This window comes from Panulirus ornatus, chromosome 10 (genome assembly GCF_036320965.1).
Source record: "Panulirus ornatus isolate Po-2019 chromosome 10, ASM3632096v1, whole genome shotgun sequence".
Lineage (NCBI taxonomy): Eukaryota > Metazoa > Arthropoda > Malacostraca > Decapoda > Palinuridae > Panulirus > Panulirus ornatus.
Window position 1 is genome coordinate 58,918,361 of NC_092233.1, and position 18,879 is coordinate 58,937,239.

General features: G+C 37.1%; 2 protein-coding genes across 3 annotated transcripts in view; both read left to right on the forward strand.

Annotated features, from left to right (window-relative positions):
• The first annotated feature begins 415 nt into the window (after positions 1-415).
• LOC139750973 (uncharacterized) lies at positions 416-9,308 on the forward strand. Its single transcript, XM_071665952.1, has 3 exons — positions 416-654; positions 2,396-2,529; positions 5,087-9,308. The coding sequence occupies exons 2-3, from the start codon at positions 2,398-2,400 to the stop codon at positions 6,869-6,871; spliced, it is 1,917 nt and encodes a 638-aa protein (XP_071522053.1). The 5' UTR covers positions 416-654; positions 2,396-2,397; the 3' UTR covers positions 6,872-9,308.
• A 7,484-nt stretch (positions 9,309-16,792) lies between these two features.
• Positions 16,793-18,879, forward strand: part of Usp7 (Ubiquitin-specific protease 7) — an 85,499-nt gene continuing 83,412 nt past the window's right edge. For both annotated transcript variants that reach the window (XM_071665979.1, XM_071665980.1), the window contains exon 1: positions 16,793-17,266. In XM_071665979.1, the coding sequence (XP_071522080.1) occupies positions 17,203-17,266 (64 nt within the window). In that variant the 5' untranslated portion in view covers positions 16,793-17,202. The remainder of the gene's footprint in view (positions 17,267-18,879) is intronic.

The window sequence follows — 18,879 nt, forward strand, 5'->3', positions numbered from 1 at the left end:
GTTTAAAGATTTGCCCGCCTTGGAGGCTGGCTATTGGCTTTCTATATGTCAGTGCTTATTTAAGTCATGAATAACAACAATCTATGACCAGCCCTTAAGAAAGAACCACCAACATACAAGACCCAGTCCCTTTAATTTCGATGTAGAATTGATTTCTGATGTATGCATATGAACCTTGGTTTATCATATTTATAAGAAATGATCCCGTCGTTTTGACGGACATCACCCACCCTTTATAATGCCGTGATGTTATTCTTTTTCGGAAAGTTTTAGTTACCTGTCACTAAATATGGTGATAAAACATTTCAGAACCATTAATTTCATATATAAACAAACATTTTCCTTATGCAGTACAGTTTGCATATCAGCTGAAAAAAAATATCGGCCCATTTAGCCATGATGCGGGGGAGGTAAACAAAGCCATTGTTGTTGCAAAGGCTTGACCTCCTGAAGTAGAACGGAACAGGAGGAAACTATGCAACCTTTCGGTGACCTGCAATGCAATTTCTTTTATAATACTCATACAGTCATCACCAGTTTCTTGATAATGAGCGAGTTGGAATGTTGCACCTCTCGATGACTTGCAGGTTAATGCTCTTTACTAGTTACCTGTCTGACATCAGATAACTTAGTAACTAAATGACTTGTGATCAGGTAAGCTCTTAAGTTCTCAGGGTGATTAGAAAGTACCACCTCAGTCCCGTAGAAATATTATTATGTCTTCTTCCCATGATGGGTTACATTGTTTCACCTTTTAAGTTTTTCAGCAGTCAGTATTAAACACACGAAATAGTAAAGATGTAATCCTTATGGGTCATGTTAACGGCCATTTGTGTTGTAGATGTAATGAAGATGAGAGTGTAGTGGAGGTGGCTTATAACCTGACTTAAAGTGGTTTGATTAAAAGCCAGAGTTGTCAAGGGTGAAGTGAAGATGGTATTTGACATGACCCATAAGGGTCAGATCATGTGACGATCAGGGTGAAGTGAAGGTGAGAGTGTATTGAAAATAGGCCTTAGTCTGAATTTTGATGGTCAGACCAAAAGTCACTAGGGCCAAAGATGTTAAGATGATGACCTTCAACGTCATTCTATAAGGGTTTGGTCTTTAGAGGCCATTGATATTGAGGAGTTAGTGAAGATGACCTTTTACCTGACCTGCAGAGGTGAAGTGAAGAGTGCCTTTGACTTGACAACTATGGGTTATGGATATAGTAAAGATGTGAATATAGCTATTATTTTGACCTATAACACTTTAGTGAAGACAAGGATTATAAGAAGATGAGGGTATGTGTAGGTGACCACTGACCTGACCCATAAGAATGTGTTAAAGAGGAAAGTATTATGAAGATTAACCTCACAGTAATTTTGGCTCTTTAAGATTGTAATGAAGTGTATGATGGTGTCTTCCTTAAAAGTTGCATGATGATAAGTAATAGTACAGAGGTAAATATGAAGATAAATTGTTCATTCAGTCATATTTATTATGTTCAAGTTGATTTTTATTTTCCAATGCTAGTGTACTATCACTTTGTGGGGAAAACAGTAAGACTGGGGGAGTATGATAGTACATTTATTTTTCATATGATGATACTAAGTAAGGTAACTGTGGGGAATTCTATTAAGATCAGGGAAAATATGGAATGTAATATAATATATGATATAATATAAGGTATATCTCCCGTAAAAATGAACTGAACCTATGAAAATCTTACCTAACTTACCTAAGCAGCCAGGATTTATCTGATTTTCAAGGTTATCTTAGAAGTATGTGATCGTTATCTCCTTATATGTACATCCTGTTTTTATGCAGTGTGTGCATTTGTTTCCACACAAATGCATCGCAGTGTGTGAAAAATCTCATTGTTTGGTAGGATACTGTAGATGACATTTACATTGGTATAAATTTCAAATATTCTATAACATTTAGAATAAAAGAAATCTTGGCTGGGTGGGAAAGTTAGAGATATTCATTGGTTCATTTATAGGTTCTTTTAATCCTAGAAGTTTCACCATATTTTACATAAATTAACCATACATTTTTCCTAGCCCTCATAGCTCCCCACAATAAATATTTTACCAGAGAAAGTTTTGTGGGGGCCTGATTGTGGATAAGGAACTTTGGTCTTGGTACATTACACATGAAAGCTAGAGAATGATGTGAGCAGCTGTGGCCTCTTTTTTTTTTTTTTTTTTCTGTTCCTGGCACTATCATGGTTACACAAGTAGGGAAAAATTAAGTATTATAAATTATGTATTTTCTAATGATTTAACACATAGTAATCAGAATATACAGCACTGTTTCTGTTGGGAATAGACTATGTGTATTGCAGCAAAAATTCAGAAAATACTTAATTTTGTATCTCAGTATTAATCTTAACTTTGCTTCTTCCCAGAGATGATGGCAGCTCATGGCACACTTCCTGGGAACTCTTCATCTTTAGACAAATCACTTTATTATGGCACTGTAGCTTCAAGAGAGGATCAAAATTCAAGAATGGAAGAGGAAGAAAAAACAGAATCTTCTCAGGTAATAGTTAGGATTACTGGTATATGACAAAATTAGTGTATCAGTATAAAGAGGAAAACTGGCTATTTTGGCATCCACTCTATTGACATGGAAATTCTTTAAGCTGAATTATTTCTGGTTATTGAACCTGAAATTACCTAAAACCTAATTAACACTAAGCAGGCATATGAATTAGATGTTTTTTTTAGGAAAGTAAATCTTTTTGCTTTAGCTTTGTCTTTTACTCTGTAGACTAACCATCAGAAATTTTACTTACTTTATTTGGTATGGTTGTTCAACTCTCTCCCAGTGTTTGCTTATGAAAAATCTCCTAAAGATGAGGAGGTAGATGGTGTAGCTGGTTGTAGTGCTGAACCTGAGTCTTGCTTAGAAGGTGAAAGTCCTCAAGAAATTAAAGAAGAAAGCCTCAGTGAAGAGATTGTGTAACAAGTATGGGGTTAGTAGTTGCACTATTTATGACCACAAGAAACAGGCTACTGAAATTTGATGCTGACATCGATGTGCCAATGAAAAACAATGAATAAACATAAGAAAATTATTGTAGACAAAGTCATGTTTTGAGTGGATAAGACTATGTAGGAGTGAAAAAGTTTTTTTGCATAGTGATATGAAGAATTAGGACTAACAAGCCCATGTGATCATTCCTCAGGCTGGTTTTCCTTATTCAAGACACATCTTGCCTTACAGTTGTTGAAAGTGTAAGGAAAAAGCCTCGTCTGATCATGAATCTGCTGAGTCTTCTTTGGAAGAACTCTCTAGTGTGGTTTATGATGAAGACTTACTGCCAAAACAGGCATTCATCGTTAATGAAACATTTTGGTGTTATATACCTAGAAAGACATGTTCTTGTTGGTAAGTTATCCCAAGCAGGTTTTAAGTACTCAAAGGAAAGGCTTACAGTTGTTAGATGTTATAGTTCTACAGGTACACATAGGTCAGAATTATTAGTTATTGCAAGAAGTCAGAATTTAAAGACTTGCAGGTGGGTCAGATTTTTTTTAGTATTCTATTAGGCATACAAGCATGCATATATTACAACTGCTTTATACCTGTATTGGTTTGAGAATCATTTTGTGCCTCAGTCCAGAGCACATTGTCAGTTGCTTAGTCTTCCTAAAAATCTTGAGTATCTCTTAATGTTGGACACCTGCTTTGCACACCTTGGTGCAGAACTCCTTGTAAAAGGCAATGCTGATGATGGTTATATTTGTCTTGATTGTACCCATGTTGCACAGCCTATGGAGCAAGTAGTTGTCCATGCTTTTAAGTGCCAGTATATGGATGAATTGATGCAAAAAATGCTGTATACTTTCACCAATCTTAATTATCAGGGGTGCAAAACTTTCAAAAATAGTCCTCAGTCAAGAGTGGTATTTCATGTGGTGCTAAACATGGGCCAAGTTGCATTATGATATTTTGGTAAATATTTCTCAGATCTATCTCTCTATCTGTATCTCTCATGACTGTTCCAACTGGAAGCCCCTCAGAGTGTTGGCGACGGCAACAGAGTCTCCGTAACTAAAGAACTCCAGTGCCGCTTCTTAGCCTTTAGTGCCTCATCCTTGACAGGCTACTGGCAGAGGGCAAGTCTAGCGCAGTGCTTGCAGAGTTCCTACCTAATGCCCCTATTGACTACTTCTAATGTTCCTGCCTACCACTTCTACCTAATAATCCTGCCTAAATTTTCCAACCAACTACTTCTATTAACTACAACTACCATTTTGCCAAAAGGCAGGGCTAGCACATAGTACTCACCGCTGGAAAATTTAGAGTTATGAAGAATGAGTTGCATGAGTTAAGTATTGTCAGGTGTTACATATGACAAGGAGAGATTGTATGTTTGTGCCAGTAGTCCACACTTTATTGAGGCAGAAAGACAAGACAGCTACCTGGATCAGAGGAGTGGTAAATAATAACATACAGTATACTGGAGATAGGATAAAATGAATAACCTTCCCCATGTCTCCTATTGGAGTTTCCAGACTCTGTCTCCATGTGGTAGCAACACAAGTGAGAAGTCCTAGAGGAGACCTAACCCACTCCTGTGTGGAACAGCCTCAAAGCTGCAGGAAATATTTTTTCAAATTATTTTTTTGTCATTATTTGTTTTTACTTATTTGTGAGAACAAAGGATTCTATTTTCGTATTCTTACATGTATGGTAATATTATTAAGTGGAGTTATGGCTGGAATGGAATCCTACTTTGGGATCAATAAAACTGTCATCCCCATTCTTGAGGAAATCATCTGTGACTTAAATCCATTCCAGCCACTTTTTTCACACTTCATCTTATGCAAAGTATGCATTATCTTCCCTCTTTTCACCAAACTGCTTGGTATGACTCTCCCTCTTCACATACCTTCACATCCGAAACACACAAAATCTGCCTCCTTGTCATCAAATACATTCAATGGTTCTTCATGATACTCATGCATCTCCTCTGTACCTCTTATTTGCCTTGAAGCTGCTGGAGTCCCATAGAAGTGGTCCTAGGGTTGTATGATAATGATATATACAATGCATTTTCTTCAAGTACATTTAATTTATGTATTTTCAGGGTTGTTCCATCAAAACAGAATGCCATTGTCTCACGTGTGGCTCTTCAGATGGCAGCATCAGTGCTTTTACCAGAGTTGGTAATTCAGAACCTCTGGTAAACCTTCTGAGTTTTATTTTGAAGAAATCTGTTGTTGACATTGATTTGCACAGTAATATGGTTTGCTCAAAATGTTTTAAAAGATTTGAGTCTATTGAGAAACTTCTATGTAAGCTTATAGATGTATGTCGAGATACTATTCAGAATTTCAACAAGGCTCTGAGGCTGTTTATGAAAGCAAGTCATGCTCAAGAAACTGTTCCTGAAGATGATGAGTGCTTACTTGTGGTAAATGGCTTGGACCTAAAGTCAAATGAGAGTGGTATTTTTTCAAGGGCACTGTCACAGGCAGCCATGAAAAAGGTAGATAAAAGAAAGAAATCAGAACCAGAGAGGAAGTATAAATGCCAAGTATGTGGCAAGGCTTTCCGGGCTTATAGTCACAGAGTTGAGCACATGCTGATTCACACTAAAGATAAATCACATAAATGTGATGTTTGCGGGTTTCTCACTAGTACAAAATCTAACCTTGCAAAACATAAACAACAGCATACTGTTGAGTGTGTGTGTAGTATTTGTAATAAAAAGCTGTGTAATAAATTTTCTCTGAAAGAGCACATGAAGATCCACAGTAACAATAAAATACATCAGTGTGAATATTGTGAGAAAACATTTTTGAGATATCGAGACAAATGGATACACGAGAATATTCATATTGCAGAAGGTCCTGAGTTGCATCAGTGTAATGTTTGCCAAAAATGCTTCATTGTTAAATCAAGACTAGTTAGGCATATGTTGATCCACCAGAAAGAAAAGCAATTTGTGTGTCAGGTGTGTAACAAAAAATTTGTAAGAAAAGATGATCTCAAATGTCATGAGAGAGTGCATACAGGTGAAAAACCATACTCTTGTAAGGAATGTGGAAGAGTATTTAGATATATATCTAACTGCAGAAATCATATGAGGATACATATGAAAGACTCACATATATATAAATGTAAGTATTGTAACATTTCCTTTCCAACTGAAAGTAAGTATAGCAATCATTTGAAAACCCGTAATCATAAGAAAAAACTCTCTGGAAGTGTTGGTGATACATCTGAACAACTTAATTGTAATGGAAATAAAGTATCTTTTACACCAGTTTGCGCTGAGAAAAAGTATAAACAAGGAACAACAGAACTCTTGTACTGTAGTGCTTGTTGCTTGACATTCGAGAATGCTGACCACTTGTCAGAGCACACTCTTAACTGTCATGAAGTAGGGAGTGCTTTGTCTCAAAATACTGAAACACCTGTCATCATTTCTGGAGTAGATGTTGGGAGTGACACTGACATTGTTTCATTAACTCCTCTTGAGCGACTTACAGTAACAGGGGAGGGCGTGAACATGATGGTGGCAATGGATGCTGACTCTTCTTCATTGCAAATTCCTCTTATTCAGAGATCACCTCCACCTACAACCTCTAGCTTGCTGCCAGCCAATATTATCATAGATGAATCAAACACATCATCAGCATTACCTCTGAATATGGAAAATAAGGCCACCAGTATAATATCTCGCAGTGAAGTTTCCAGTACAGTCTTAACAGAAATTTCTGATAGTAATGGAATCATTTGCAGTGAAACAGTAGAACAACCAATTGGGGAATCCACATCATCATCTAGTGCAGTTACTATCTTCAACCCATCAACCATTTTCAAAATAAGTGAGTGGGACATAAACCAGTATTATCAAAAATCATGATTGTTGAAAACATTTTCATCCTGGCGTCTTCCTATATTCAACAAAGTACTGATAATATATGCAGCATTATTAGATTTGTGACTGAACTTTTCTAGACTATTTAGACATGAAACTCTATTGTTTTGTATTACTTATCATTCATTATGATGCAGAAAGATTTATAATAATGTTAACAGAATGATTGTTGATTGTTGTAATGTCCAGGGTTTGGCTATATACACTTAATTTTCTTAGGGAGGTAATGGACCATTAATTACACTCTTCATATTTGATAGATTTAGTATTCAAGGTTTTCAAGTGATACATCTGTATTATGTAAGATCTAAATCAGTACAATGTGCAATATAATGTTCAACATCTAATTTTTCAGCATTTGAGTGTCTTTACATGTGTAAGTGATTACTGTACCTTTTTTTATAATGTATGAAGAGGGAGTCCTACACTGTTAGGGACCTATCTGTCGAACTTATCTCTTCTATTGTATTAAAATATACGATATTTTTTCACTTCTGCATTGTCTGAGGTCGAATGTAAAGACATGTAAGGGAGAAAAATGGAAAAAAATTGCAGCATAGAGGGTGCAAGTTCACATTATAGTGTATTATTTCAGCATTGATGAAAGGATGTAAAACCCAATTGTATAAAGGTAAGAAATAAGAACAATAGAAGTGGAAAATTTGCATAGTAAGAACTAGAAGGCTTGATAAAGTAAAGAATGATATTAAAATCTTTTCAAATGTAATAGTTATATAGAACACAAGGCAGATGATATGCTGGTCAAGTAGGAAACTGTAATACGGCAGAAGGAACAAGCAGGAGAGGTAGACCATAGGAGAGATAGATGGGTGTAATGAGAAATTTGATCAGGACTTGGAATATATCTGATGCAGATGTTGGAAGAATGGTAGATCAAAAGGATTGGAAGCATTTTGTACAATGAAAGTGGTATGAATGGGAACCTTGGAACCAAATAACAAATCAAGGTAGTTTATAAAATAAAATCATAAGAATTGCTTTTACGTGTGTTGATGTCCATGTTTAGCACTCATAACATGGGTTGATGATGTTGAAAAATAAAAGAAGGTTTGTGAATGATGTTTCAGAGCCTGTGTGTTTCACTCCATTAAACTGGGAATGGAGTGAATGGAAGCCAAGAAGATGGAAGGATTTAGTGAAGGAGCTTTTAGGTGCTGTTGGCTGAATGCTTTAGAGACAAAAAGATGTGCAGTAGAAAGAATGATGTAGTTTGTGAAGGTAATGTGCTGTCAGTGGGCTGAACGACTGAATAGAAAGCTGTCAAGGTAAATCATCAGGTATGAGGCTTTTATATAGATGTTAGGCTCTGATTTTGGTTTAATAATCTCTTGCCATTCATAACATAACTCCCAGAAGTGAAATGTTAGCATTCTGAGTGAAATAATTTCCAAGATGGATGTTTAACTTTTTTAAACACCAACTTTTAAGTAGCTGAATCTCAGGTTTAATTCTCATAGATTTTTTTTTTTTTTGAAGTGAAGCTTGTACGATAAGGAATCAATTAGATCATCAGAAAGGTTGCTCATTTTGGAAGTAAAAGGTGTTTTACACCTTTGGTCTCCATAAATTAAGAAATTCATGTTTTTATAAAAAGTTCAGCGAGTTTAAATTCCTGTATGCATTTTGGGGGTTTGATAATAGAAGCTTCAGTTTTTCATGTTGCTATTGACTCATACTTGTAACAGACAGGATTTATGTTTTAAAAACATAATCTGGGAGATTTCATCATTTAAAAATGCAGTATCTGTGATGTTTTAAAAACCTTTCTGTGGTATTAGGTTTAGATGTAATTTATGTAAGTGATCATTCTTAGATTGTTTTCATTCCTAGTCTGCATTCAAGATTGTGAAAAGCCACAGTTTCTCTTTGACTGCCTCTGTTCTCTTCCCATTTTATGTAAAACATAATCTGGATAAACGTATGATACTATCATTTCTTCTGTATTAATTCACTGAAAACTAAAATCTCCCTACCATTATGATACAACCCCAGGACCACTTTAATGGGGTTCCTGCAGCTTCATGGCTGCACTGCAATCAGAAGCAAGGAAATGATGGACTCCTTTGGAGCAAGTAGCTCCTCAGTGAAATTGTACTCCCTTTTGTCAACTGTAAATTAAAGTGTCATGAAAGATGACCCTTCAGTCATAATATAACCACAAGCAAGTGGAAAGTGGAGTCTGGCAATGCCTTCTTTTCTCTAGAAAAGATATTTTTTTGTCACATTTGTTTCATATTTGAAACATATTAATGTGAGTGTTTTAGGGTGATGTAAATAATTGTATGAATATTTGTTGCAGAGCATTTAATATGTTTTGACATAAGTTACAAGTAATGTATAATACTTTATTTTTATCATTCTGGTTGATGTATATTTTCTTAATAAATTAAGTTGGAATAAATGATTGTCTTCTTTCCCTTATGGTATTTAATTTTATCTCTTTATAGGTTCTAATAATATCTTAGAACATGGAAGTATAATAATATCTATGCCCTTTCCAACAGAGTATGGAAACAAGTTATTTAATGAATAAAGAGATAGATTTAGAAAAGACATGAATTTAACAGGAAAGTTCTCTGGGAATTTCGACTTTGCATGGAAGATCTGTGTATGCTGTTGAAAACTTGCATAGCAGTAATGTGTAATTACCCATTTGAACAAAACAGAGAGAATTCTACACTTGTGAGGATCATCTCAAACTTTCTTTACCAACAGTTATTAAACCTTTGTAAACTGATAGCATTTACTGAATCTTTTATTATTTTATCTGTACCAACAATTATTAAACGTTTGTAAAGTGACAGCATTTACTGAATCTTTGATTATTCTGTTCCAACCATTCACTAAACCAGTACTTCACATCCTTTTTGACTCTTTTGCCGAGTTTCTTGTGGTCTGGTACTGCATTTCTAGAAGAACTGTTCCCTGTCATTATCATCTAGCTGATTGAAAAACTTGAAGGCTATCATCAGGTTCCCTCCTCAAGTCTCACCTCCTTGGTAGTCATCTTTGTATCCCATAGATTCCTAGTCCTCTATCATGTACTTAATGTAGTTTCCTTGCTCTAAACCGTCTGTCAGAACTCAGGTGCAGTGATCTGACAGGCAAGTCATAAACTAATTTTGCCATAATATATGTTCTGAGTAGTTTTCTGAGCATAGCCTTAACCAGAGTTGTTTAATAATGATATATTCTGCTGAGGTTTACATAGCCGCTTGCTGTGTCGTCTGTTTGTTAACATCTGGCAACTTGGATGTGCAGTTTCTTGAGTGTGAGTGGTATATTTCCACGATAATATTGTACAGTATATTAAGATAAATGTTGAGTGTTAGGAAGGTTTTCATATTCAGCACGTTTATTACATACTTTTAAGTTAATGAATTCCAGTTTCTCTGATACACTAATGTCTTATGTAATTTTCAGCATTAAAGATAAGATATCGCGTTCTAGCTCATGTATTTTATCATAACGAACTGAGTACACATAAGTTGCCACTACTTGTTTCATTGCAGGGCTGAAGCGAACTTTTGCCATAATAAAATGTACCCTGGCCATATTACTTATTCTATAAAATAACCCGGTACCTGACAATGCATTTAGATTTGTTTTTTTCTAGGATTATGCATATGTTTGGGTACTGGGAGATTGAATAAAGTTAGTGTAACTTTTAAAGTTATCTCCCAAAATATTAGTTCAATAAGAATGTCAGATACTGCCAAAATAGCTTTTAACTTGTACAAATTTGGGTCTTGCCCTCCGTCGCTGTTTACTTGGTAACCATGGAAACTCGACATTCATGTGATAAACTTACATGCCAGGGAGGGAGTAAACCCCTCCTCGAAGATGATTTGTGCTTGACGTCGATACCAGTTACCAAGAAAGCCCCACTCCCTCCCCACACTTTTTTTCTTTTTTTTTTTTTACGTTAGAGGCTCCAGTCACATACAAAAGTTTGCTTCAAGGCCGGCCGTAATTGAAATACTGAGGTTAATGAAGGGGAAAAAAAGACAAGGGAGAGTATTAACGAATTCTGATGGAAGTGAAAAAATCTGTCAAAAAAGTGTCAGGTCATAGTTAATGGGAAGCACATATGTAGGTAGAAAGTTCCAAAGCTTCGCGGTTAACAAAACGGCCCTACGTTGTATTGCCGATGGCCACACAATAATCAAGTGACGCCGCAGCTTGTCGAGTTTTGCGTGGTCTAGCTAGTATTGGGGGGCACGCAAGTAGCCAGCTCTCAGGAACAAAAACCAAAATTAGATCTATACAAGAGGGAAAGTGAACCAACATTGCGTCGTTGGGCAAGCGGCTCAAGAGGCAGACACCCAAAATATTAAAGCAATACTCCATCCAAGGACAGGTAAATCCTTTGTGTAACAGCGACTGTTCACAAGAAATTTGGATACCCAAGTAGAACTCCCAGTTTCTTAGAGGTAGACTTATCTATTTTTGTAATGTGGGGTGTCCAAAGTTAGAGTGTATGTTACAGTAATACTAGGTATGTTCTCAATTAATTCATGGGATTACAGAACCGTCGAAGGAGAGAGTAAAGTTGGGAGAGATTTTCAGTGGAAACAGCAGAAAGTGGGTCTTTGAAGTACATCAAACTGATCCAGATCTCGTGTATCCCACACGTATTCTGTTCAAGTCTGAGTTTATGTGGGTAGTTGTAACGAACCGAGATGGAGATCGAGCGGGAGAAGAAGCAGAACTGAAGGATGTGGAGGAATGCGGTGTGGTTATTTGTAGGTGTGGAAATCGTTGATAAAAAGAAAAAAAAAAAAGTGTAGGGGTATGACAGAACCTTGAAGGGCACCGCTGTTAACGGAAAATGGGTAGAGGCTGATCCATCAGCAACCACAGAGATTGATCGGCCAGAGATGTATTTAGTTACAAGAAATCAGTGTGATGAAGGAAAGCCACAGGAGTGGAGCTTACAGTTGAGACCCCAATTCCACATCTTGTTAAAAGCTTTGGATATATAAAGGGCAACAACACATGATTCTCTAGAATCTTTCGGGAATGATGTCCAATCATTAGTAAGAGAAAAATAATGTCATTAATGGATCTTGCCTTACGAGGGAGTTTTCCATCTTCGAAAAAGCGCCCTTCAGGACAAATATGGAGTAGCAACAAACAAGACATTCCTCCAATCTCAGAGCTACAAAGCTAATTCTTGAGCCACCTACAGAGGTGATGAATTATATCCAATTGGCATATGGGTCTGCAATAAAGGACGTAACTCTACTTCTTAAAATGGGAAAAGAACACAACTGGTACTTATGATGGGGTGGATGTTATGTAACACTAACCCTTAAATGCAGTGGAATCATTTTCCTTACGGTTCAAATATCCTTTGCAGTTGTAAACAGACACTGGATAAGAGCTTTTGATAATGAACTAAGACTGAATGTCAGCAGTGGAACACAAGAAGGGGAGGAAAAAGTGTGAGATAAAGTTTTGATCAGTTCTGTGTATGCATATATAGGCTCTGCAAAATGAGATGTTGGTTGAAAAAGCAAGTAATCATTAATGACAGTTATTTTTCCACTGTATATAGATTACCAATTAATCAGAGATCAGGACATGGCTCTTTGTTGTTTTTTCCCCAAAGAGAACCGCTAGGGGTCAGTGGTACTAATTAGTAAGACAAAACAGTTTTGTCCGGATGGATCCTTACATAAACATCGATGTTTATTGAACATTATTTATTTGATTAAAGTCACTTGTTTCCCTCGCTGTAAGTTAAGAGATTATATACTTTGGATATAAAGAAGTTAACTGAGCATACTAGGTAAGGGAGACTGCTTGTATTTAAAGAATCGCTTGACAGATGCCTCTCACTAACCCCTGATCTTACTCTTTGGGTAGGCTGAATTCCCTCAGTGGGGTAGCTAGTTCTTGGCAGCTTTAAGTTTATAAGAAACTAGTATGGAAACTTTGGCTGTGTGTAAGGCCACACAGTGAAGGGATTTCAGAAGAAACGTCTCCTTATCTAAGGAATTTGTATTCGAGCTTTTCTTTAGTGTTCTTGGTCAACAGAAGCAAGGTTTGGAGGACGTTCATCTTCATTTGTGGCACAGTCCATATAGTAACTAGGTTTGAAGGGTTTTCTGATATTCATTCCATCAGAGTAAATCAGGCGGATTGGATTTAGTTGACCCATGAAGAGAGTAAAAATGAGAAGCAATCTCACGAATATATCAACCTTGTTTTTGACGTAAGGCATTTTGTCATAATTCTTAACCCAGTGGAGTGTGACCTTATGACCTGACCAAAGTTTTTTTTTTTCAATCATTATAGTTTTTGGTGTTTTCAATATTTTTTTCTTCGCCGGTGTCATCAACTTGAATAGCAGTTCTAATTGGAAATTTGAGTTTCAGACTGTTTCTAAGTCTTCCTAGGTTTGTCCTCCACCTCCTGTGATGCATAACACTAGTCCTTGACATTTCACCCAGCGGGTCGGCTCAAACTAATGCTTGACATTTATTTTTGGTAATGATGACGTGGCTCCTTTTGGCTCCCACGTTGGCCTTGGTTGTCATGTTCATTTCTCTGACTAATTGAGCAATTTTTGAGTTTCATTATGTGATTTAAACTTTTTGATTACTGATGTTAACGTAATGAAGTATATAGAAACGGCTAAATATACAGCACAATACTTTTCCACAACTCTATTTATGACAAATGACATCCTTTTCATATATTGACTGCAAAGGACTTAATTCTATAGTACAGTAATGGTTACAACTGGGTTTTATTGCTCGGTACTGATCAGTAATTTCAATAATTCCGCATCTCTCCTGGAATTTCTGAGCCTAATGTAATTGGATTTAGCTTTAATTTGCAAAGAAGGACCAATGATATGTTGCAAATGAAGGAAAGATCTTGAAGTAACACAGTGTAGAAGAGTAATACGGAGAGGCCAATTTCTATCTCCGCAGTTTTCTGCAGCACTTAGCATGGTGATTCTGTAAGTAGTCTACAATAGGTTCTTAGTGATCATGACACGCATGAACCATCTCTTCTTTATTGAAGTAGCATTTTAAAATCATTTTGAAAAAAAAAAGAATGTAGCAGAACTAATGATAACGATAGACCTTAAAAGTGTGGTCTGTTTATGTACTTAGAAGTGTAGTTATGAGGGAATTATGATGATACAACCAGTTTGCTGATATTTAATCATGTTTCATATGGGAAAAGAGTACAGTGAAAAGAAACCGATATTCCAGATTCAAGATTAAATGGGTACATGAAATCCATAGGGGAAACCTATCCACCAGAGGTCTGTGTGGACCACTGGCTTTGGATTTTTTTTTTTTTTTTTTGAGGTGGAGGGTTGCTCACCTTTCCAGCTTTAGCTGGTTAACATCACGATCTGAAACTTTGGTAAAAAAAAAAGGCTCCTTTTGTTTCCAACTTTTAAAAAGTGGTAATACAGGAGATTTGCTTGTACTTATGTAACCTACTCAAGGAACCCTCCATTCTGTGGAAATTCCCTCGCACAAGGTGGCTATGGGTAGAGTTACCAAATAGCATCAAACCTTCTTTTAAAGCACATGTAGACATATGACACAAGCCAACTACCTTCCTTCAACTGCACTCTACTTTTACTAGACTCAAAGAGTTAAATTTACGAACAACATCGACAATGACACTGTGAATCCATGGCCAAGGAGTCTGTCAGAATGAAACAGTATTTTTATAAAATATGTCTGAAAAATTCCTCAGTTCATGTAAATAAAACTCTGCAATACCACTCCTATGCATCTCTTCTGTGATTACTCTTTGTGCATTAAGGGGATAGAAGTTTATAATGGAGTTGCGCCACCTCAACCTTGCATATGCATCACGTCTTAACTTTATGCACACTCAAACACAGGCCTTCGTGGTGGAGTGATTAATATTACTGACCATGAGTCAGCACGGGCCTGCTTAGGGTCGGGCCCGCATGTATCCGAATTCTGGGCGGGGCTGTAAGCCCACACCCAACCCATACTTTCATTCTTCCCTTGGAGGCTGGTCGATAAATGCGTATCTCGCTTAGGCTGGGGTATGTATACTGTATAAGTATATACACAAAGAGCAGTAAAGACAATGTACATAACGTAATAAAGATTATACGATTCAGTTCCATGGTAGTTTCTCCACACAATAGTTTAGTATGAGTATGGGGAATCCCACTCTCAGCCCTCTTAAGTAATTCATATATGGAATATTTTGAAATCAAGATACTTTATAACATCCTACCGAGTTATATTATATGGTACAGGTCTGTTTATTATACTCTTTGACTGTGGCCTATTGATATTTCACATCGAAATATCTAAAACTGTAAACAGAAAGCCTGACAGAAAAGCTTACATCATGATAAAATGTAATGTCTTCCAGTCCCTATTCCTGGGGGAAGAATGCTAAACACGTATCTACTGCGTGTCCTTGAAGGCGACTAAGTGCAGTGGGAGCGGAGGTTTGGCATCTTTCCCTCCAGTATTACTACCTTCAAAAGAGGTAGTAGACGAAAGAGATAGGTGAGGATATTTTTTTTTTTTTCACTATGGCCCAGTCGTCTGTTCCTAACGCTACCTCGCAAACGCGGGAAACAACAATGAAGTATGGAAGAAAAAGTTTTTCCAAACAACAATTAACTGAACATTCAGAAAGATGGTTACTAAAAACTGGCTACCTCTTGCTCTGTACAGCCAACAGGCACCGCCCAATGAAGGCAGACACTTAATACGCTGAATGCATTTGACTGACTTAAGAAAATCTGATCACATATGACCTTCCCTGGTGCTTACTACTTTCGCTTACAGATATGCATTATTTAAATTTGTTGGCTTCCCCATGATACATATTGTAAAATTTACAAATAAAATTCTGATATGATGTTATTCGTTGATCCTACAAATTTATCTTGGATCGTCGTGCGCAAACGCAAGAAATCCGGTCAATCATTTGACCGGATCTGGTGGTCGTGGCCACTTTAGGGTTTGTGTGGGTTGGTCAGGGTAGTTTCCTGTGAAGCTGTTGCTCATGGAAATGTCAACTGACAGTTTATTAACCTTACATCATTGGCTCATAAGGATATTCGATAGATAATCAGCAAAGAGCAGCAACAAACTAACCAGTTTAGGGATACATTTAGTAACCTTGCAACATCATAAATAATCTAAAATGATGATAGGTGGAACAAAATAGGTATGTAAAGTAGGTCTTGTTTCAATGAAGCTGTGTATGATGGTGGTATTTGCAGCTGTGGACACATCTGACCCGTGTCATATAAACTAAATTAACGATCATTTTACAGCATTAGGACTGTATTCTTAAGCGTCTTGTGTCTTCTATATAGAATTCCATTATCACAAATACTGCTGCATGAATAAGATGCCTGTTAGAAACAGACAGATATTTAATTATTGATGAGTGAGCGTGGCCCTGCGTGGGTCCAAGACAAGGTTTAAAACTGCCGCCTGAAATCCACACTGTGTTCCTCGGTTAAGTTAAATTGTTTTGTAAGCTCTGTAATGTGGACCGCTCATGAGAAATCTTCGTGTCGAGATTTCATATCATGGTATTTTATATGTAATCTATAAATGTTTACCAGTTGTCTTAAAGGCAAACTACCCGTCATTAAATAAGGATACCTTTAAAAATCGACCGAGGAAGCGGAGTGTAGTATAGCGCCATTTTCCCAATTGTTTGCACTACTTTGTCATTGGTTCCAACACAATTTGGGAAGAGAAAACATTTATTATGATTTCGAAATTCCCAGAATGAGACCAGTGGGATGTAAATTTTACTTAGTGTCCAAATAAGGCAAGGGAGATACCAAAACCTTCGAAATAGAGGTAGGAAGTCGGAAACATAACGAAAAGAACGCTTAGTATTGGTTGTTTTTGAAGACTGTGCGAGCGGCGGCGAGGGCAGTTGACAAGTCTTGGTGAATGAGGATCACCACCGGTAGCTCGTGTAATTCCCTCTGGGATCAGTGAAGCTGGGTGGTCTGTAGACTAGGATACAAGTTTGTAGTTGGTTGTGGTCTCCTCGCGTCTATATGTATGTGCGGTTGCCCCTGGTGACGGGGGTGGTGGCAAGCTGCAGACATTGGGCGCATAGCGAGCAAGCACGCTCTCAAAGTTCCTGTGTCTGGCAAGAACGGCTGTGCTGGTAGTGGTGCTCGCGGCGGCCGTCGAGCCAACAAGGGTTCTGGAGGGGCAGGAGGAGGAGGAGGCCCCCGTGCCGACTTGGTAGGTCCACCAGCCCCCAACAGTCCCCTTGCATCGCCTCCCACAATGAACCACGTCACGCAGCCGCCCACCCCTGACAAGGACCTCGAACTCATGGATACTCAGGAAGGTAGGAACTCTCACCATGTATGTCCTATTTTGCGTAGGGATTAAAAAAAATTGGGGAGCGATTTTGGAAGGATTCATTGCCAAAGTCTCAGAGCATGTTTTTGTTGTCATTGTCGAGCCTCATCTACTATAATTGTAAAGTGGGTAAAGTTGTAGTTTATTGCTGCATCAAATCTGATATTATTAAGTAGATAGGGAAGATCATGGTGAATATAGGGTTGAGAGATGCAAAGAATTGTGAAACATTAGAAATTAACAGAGCCTCTCCAGACCTCCATGACAGCTTACATTTACCATATTTTCAATTTTGTTTGGGTCTAAATCTAGCTCCCCATTGTTATTAGCTTTGGATATTGAGTAATTTTCCTTGTAAGCGGGTAAAGTGTTTATAGAAAATTATCAAATTGCCGAGCATTATGTATTTGTGAATTAATAGGTAAACTACCAATTTAGCTGTATCACTGTTAGCTTTTGATATTGAGTTATTTAGCTTGCTAATATAGTGGTTAGAGAACATAGTGATAGTTAAACATGATTTGGATCATACGTTTTTAACTTATTTGGCTGACGTCAAGAAGGCCGTCATCACTTCATCATTTTTACAACACATTTAAGTTAGACATAATGCTGGTGTAGCATTAACAGTACTTATATCTCCATTAAGCTGCATTTAAGGCAAGCAAACCTGCCTTCGTTGCTACACTTGAAAAAGTATTTGTTTAGAGGCACCATAGAATTAGCATACGAAGTTGGAAGAAATGCATATTAGTAAACTTCTTATGCTTAGTTGAAGTGATTTAGATTGGGGAATGTGCTTTAGAGCATTGCATTGTATGATGTGATAATGGATAATGATAATGGAGGGCTATGATGATTTGGAGAATGTAGGTTAAAATGTAAGGGAAACCATTTTCTTAGCACCTCCCCTGTGGTTAGTGGGATCGTTGTTGCTGTGGCATAAAGCTTGCACTTGCTCATTTCATGTTCTCCCAAAGTGCTTGATTCAGGGTTTAATGTTACCCTTTAATTTATTCACCAATTTTGCCGAAGATACTTCCCATGGCAGTTTATTTCCCAGTTATTTTCTGTCAGTAAATCTTGATCTCTATCAATCCTGTATCTGTATTCAGTTATGTCAGTATGGTACTTAGGAAAGTCATGTTGGTTATGTCTTGCTAATCCATGTACAATTTTGTATACTTCAGTTAGGTTACATCTTATGCACATCATCCCTAGTGTCACAAGATTGGTCTTTTCAAATCTTCCCCTAAGCTATTTTTTTTTTTTGCTATTCCCCTTATCAGCCCGTCTCACCCAAACACAGTAATGGAATATTAAATAACTAAGTGTCTTTAGTGCCTTGTAACCAAACGCTCGACCAAATCCATAGATCTTTTGATGAATGTCACTCCACTATCAAAATCCACTAACTCAGAGTCTTTTGATATATGATTCATTTGTATATATATGTCAGTTCACTTGCAGATGAATATTGAGGGATACATTTGATTTATAAAGATGTTTTGTACTTTCTATGAGGTGTAAACTATAGAATGCCATTGCTTATGCCCATCTTGCAATCACTCCAATTCTCATGCTAATTTGTGAAAGTTC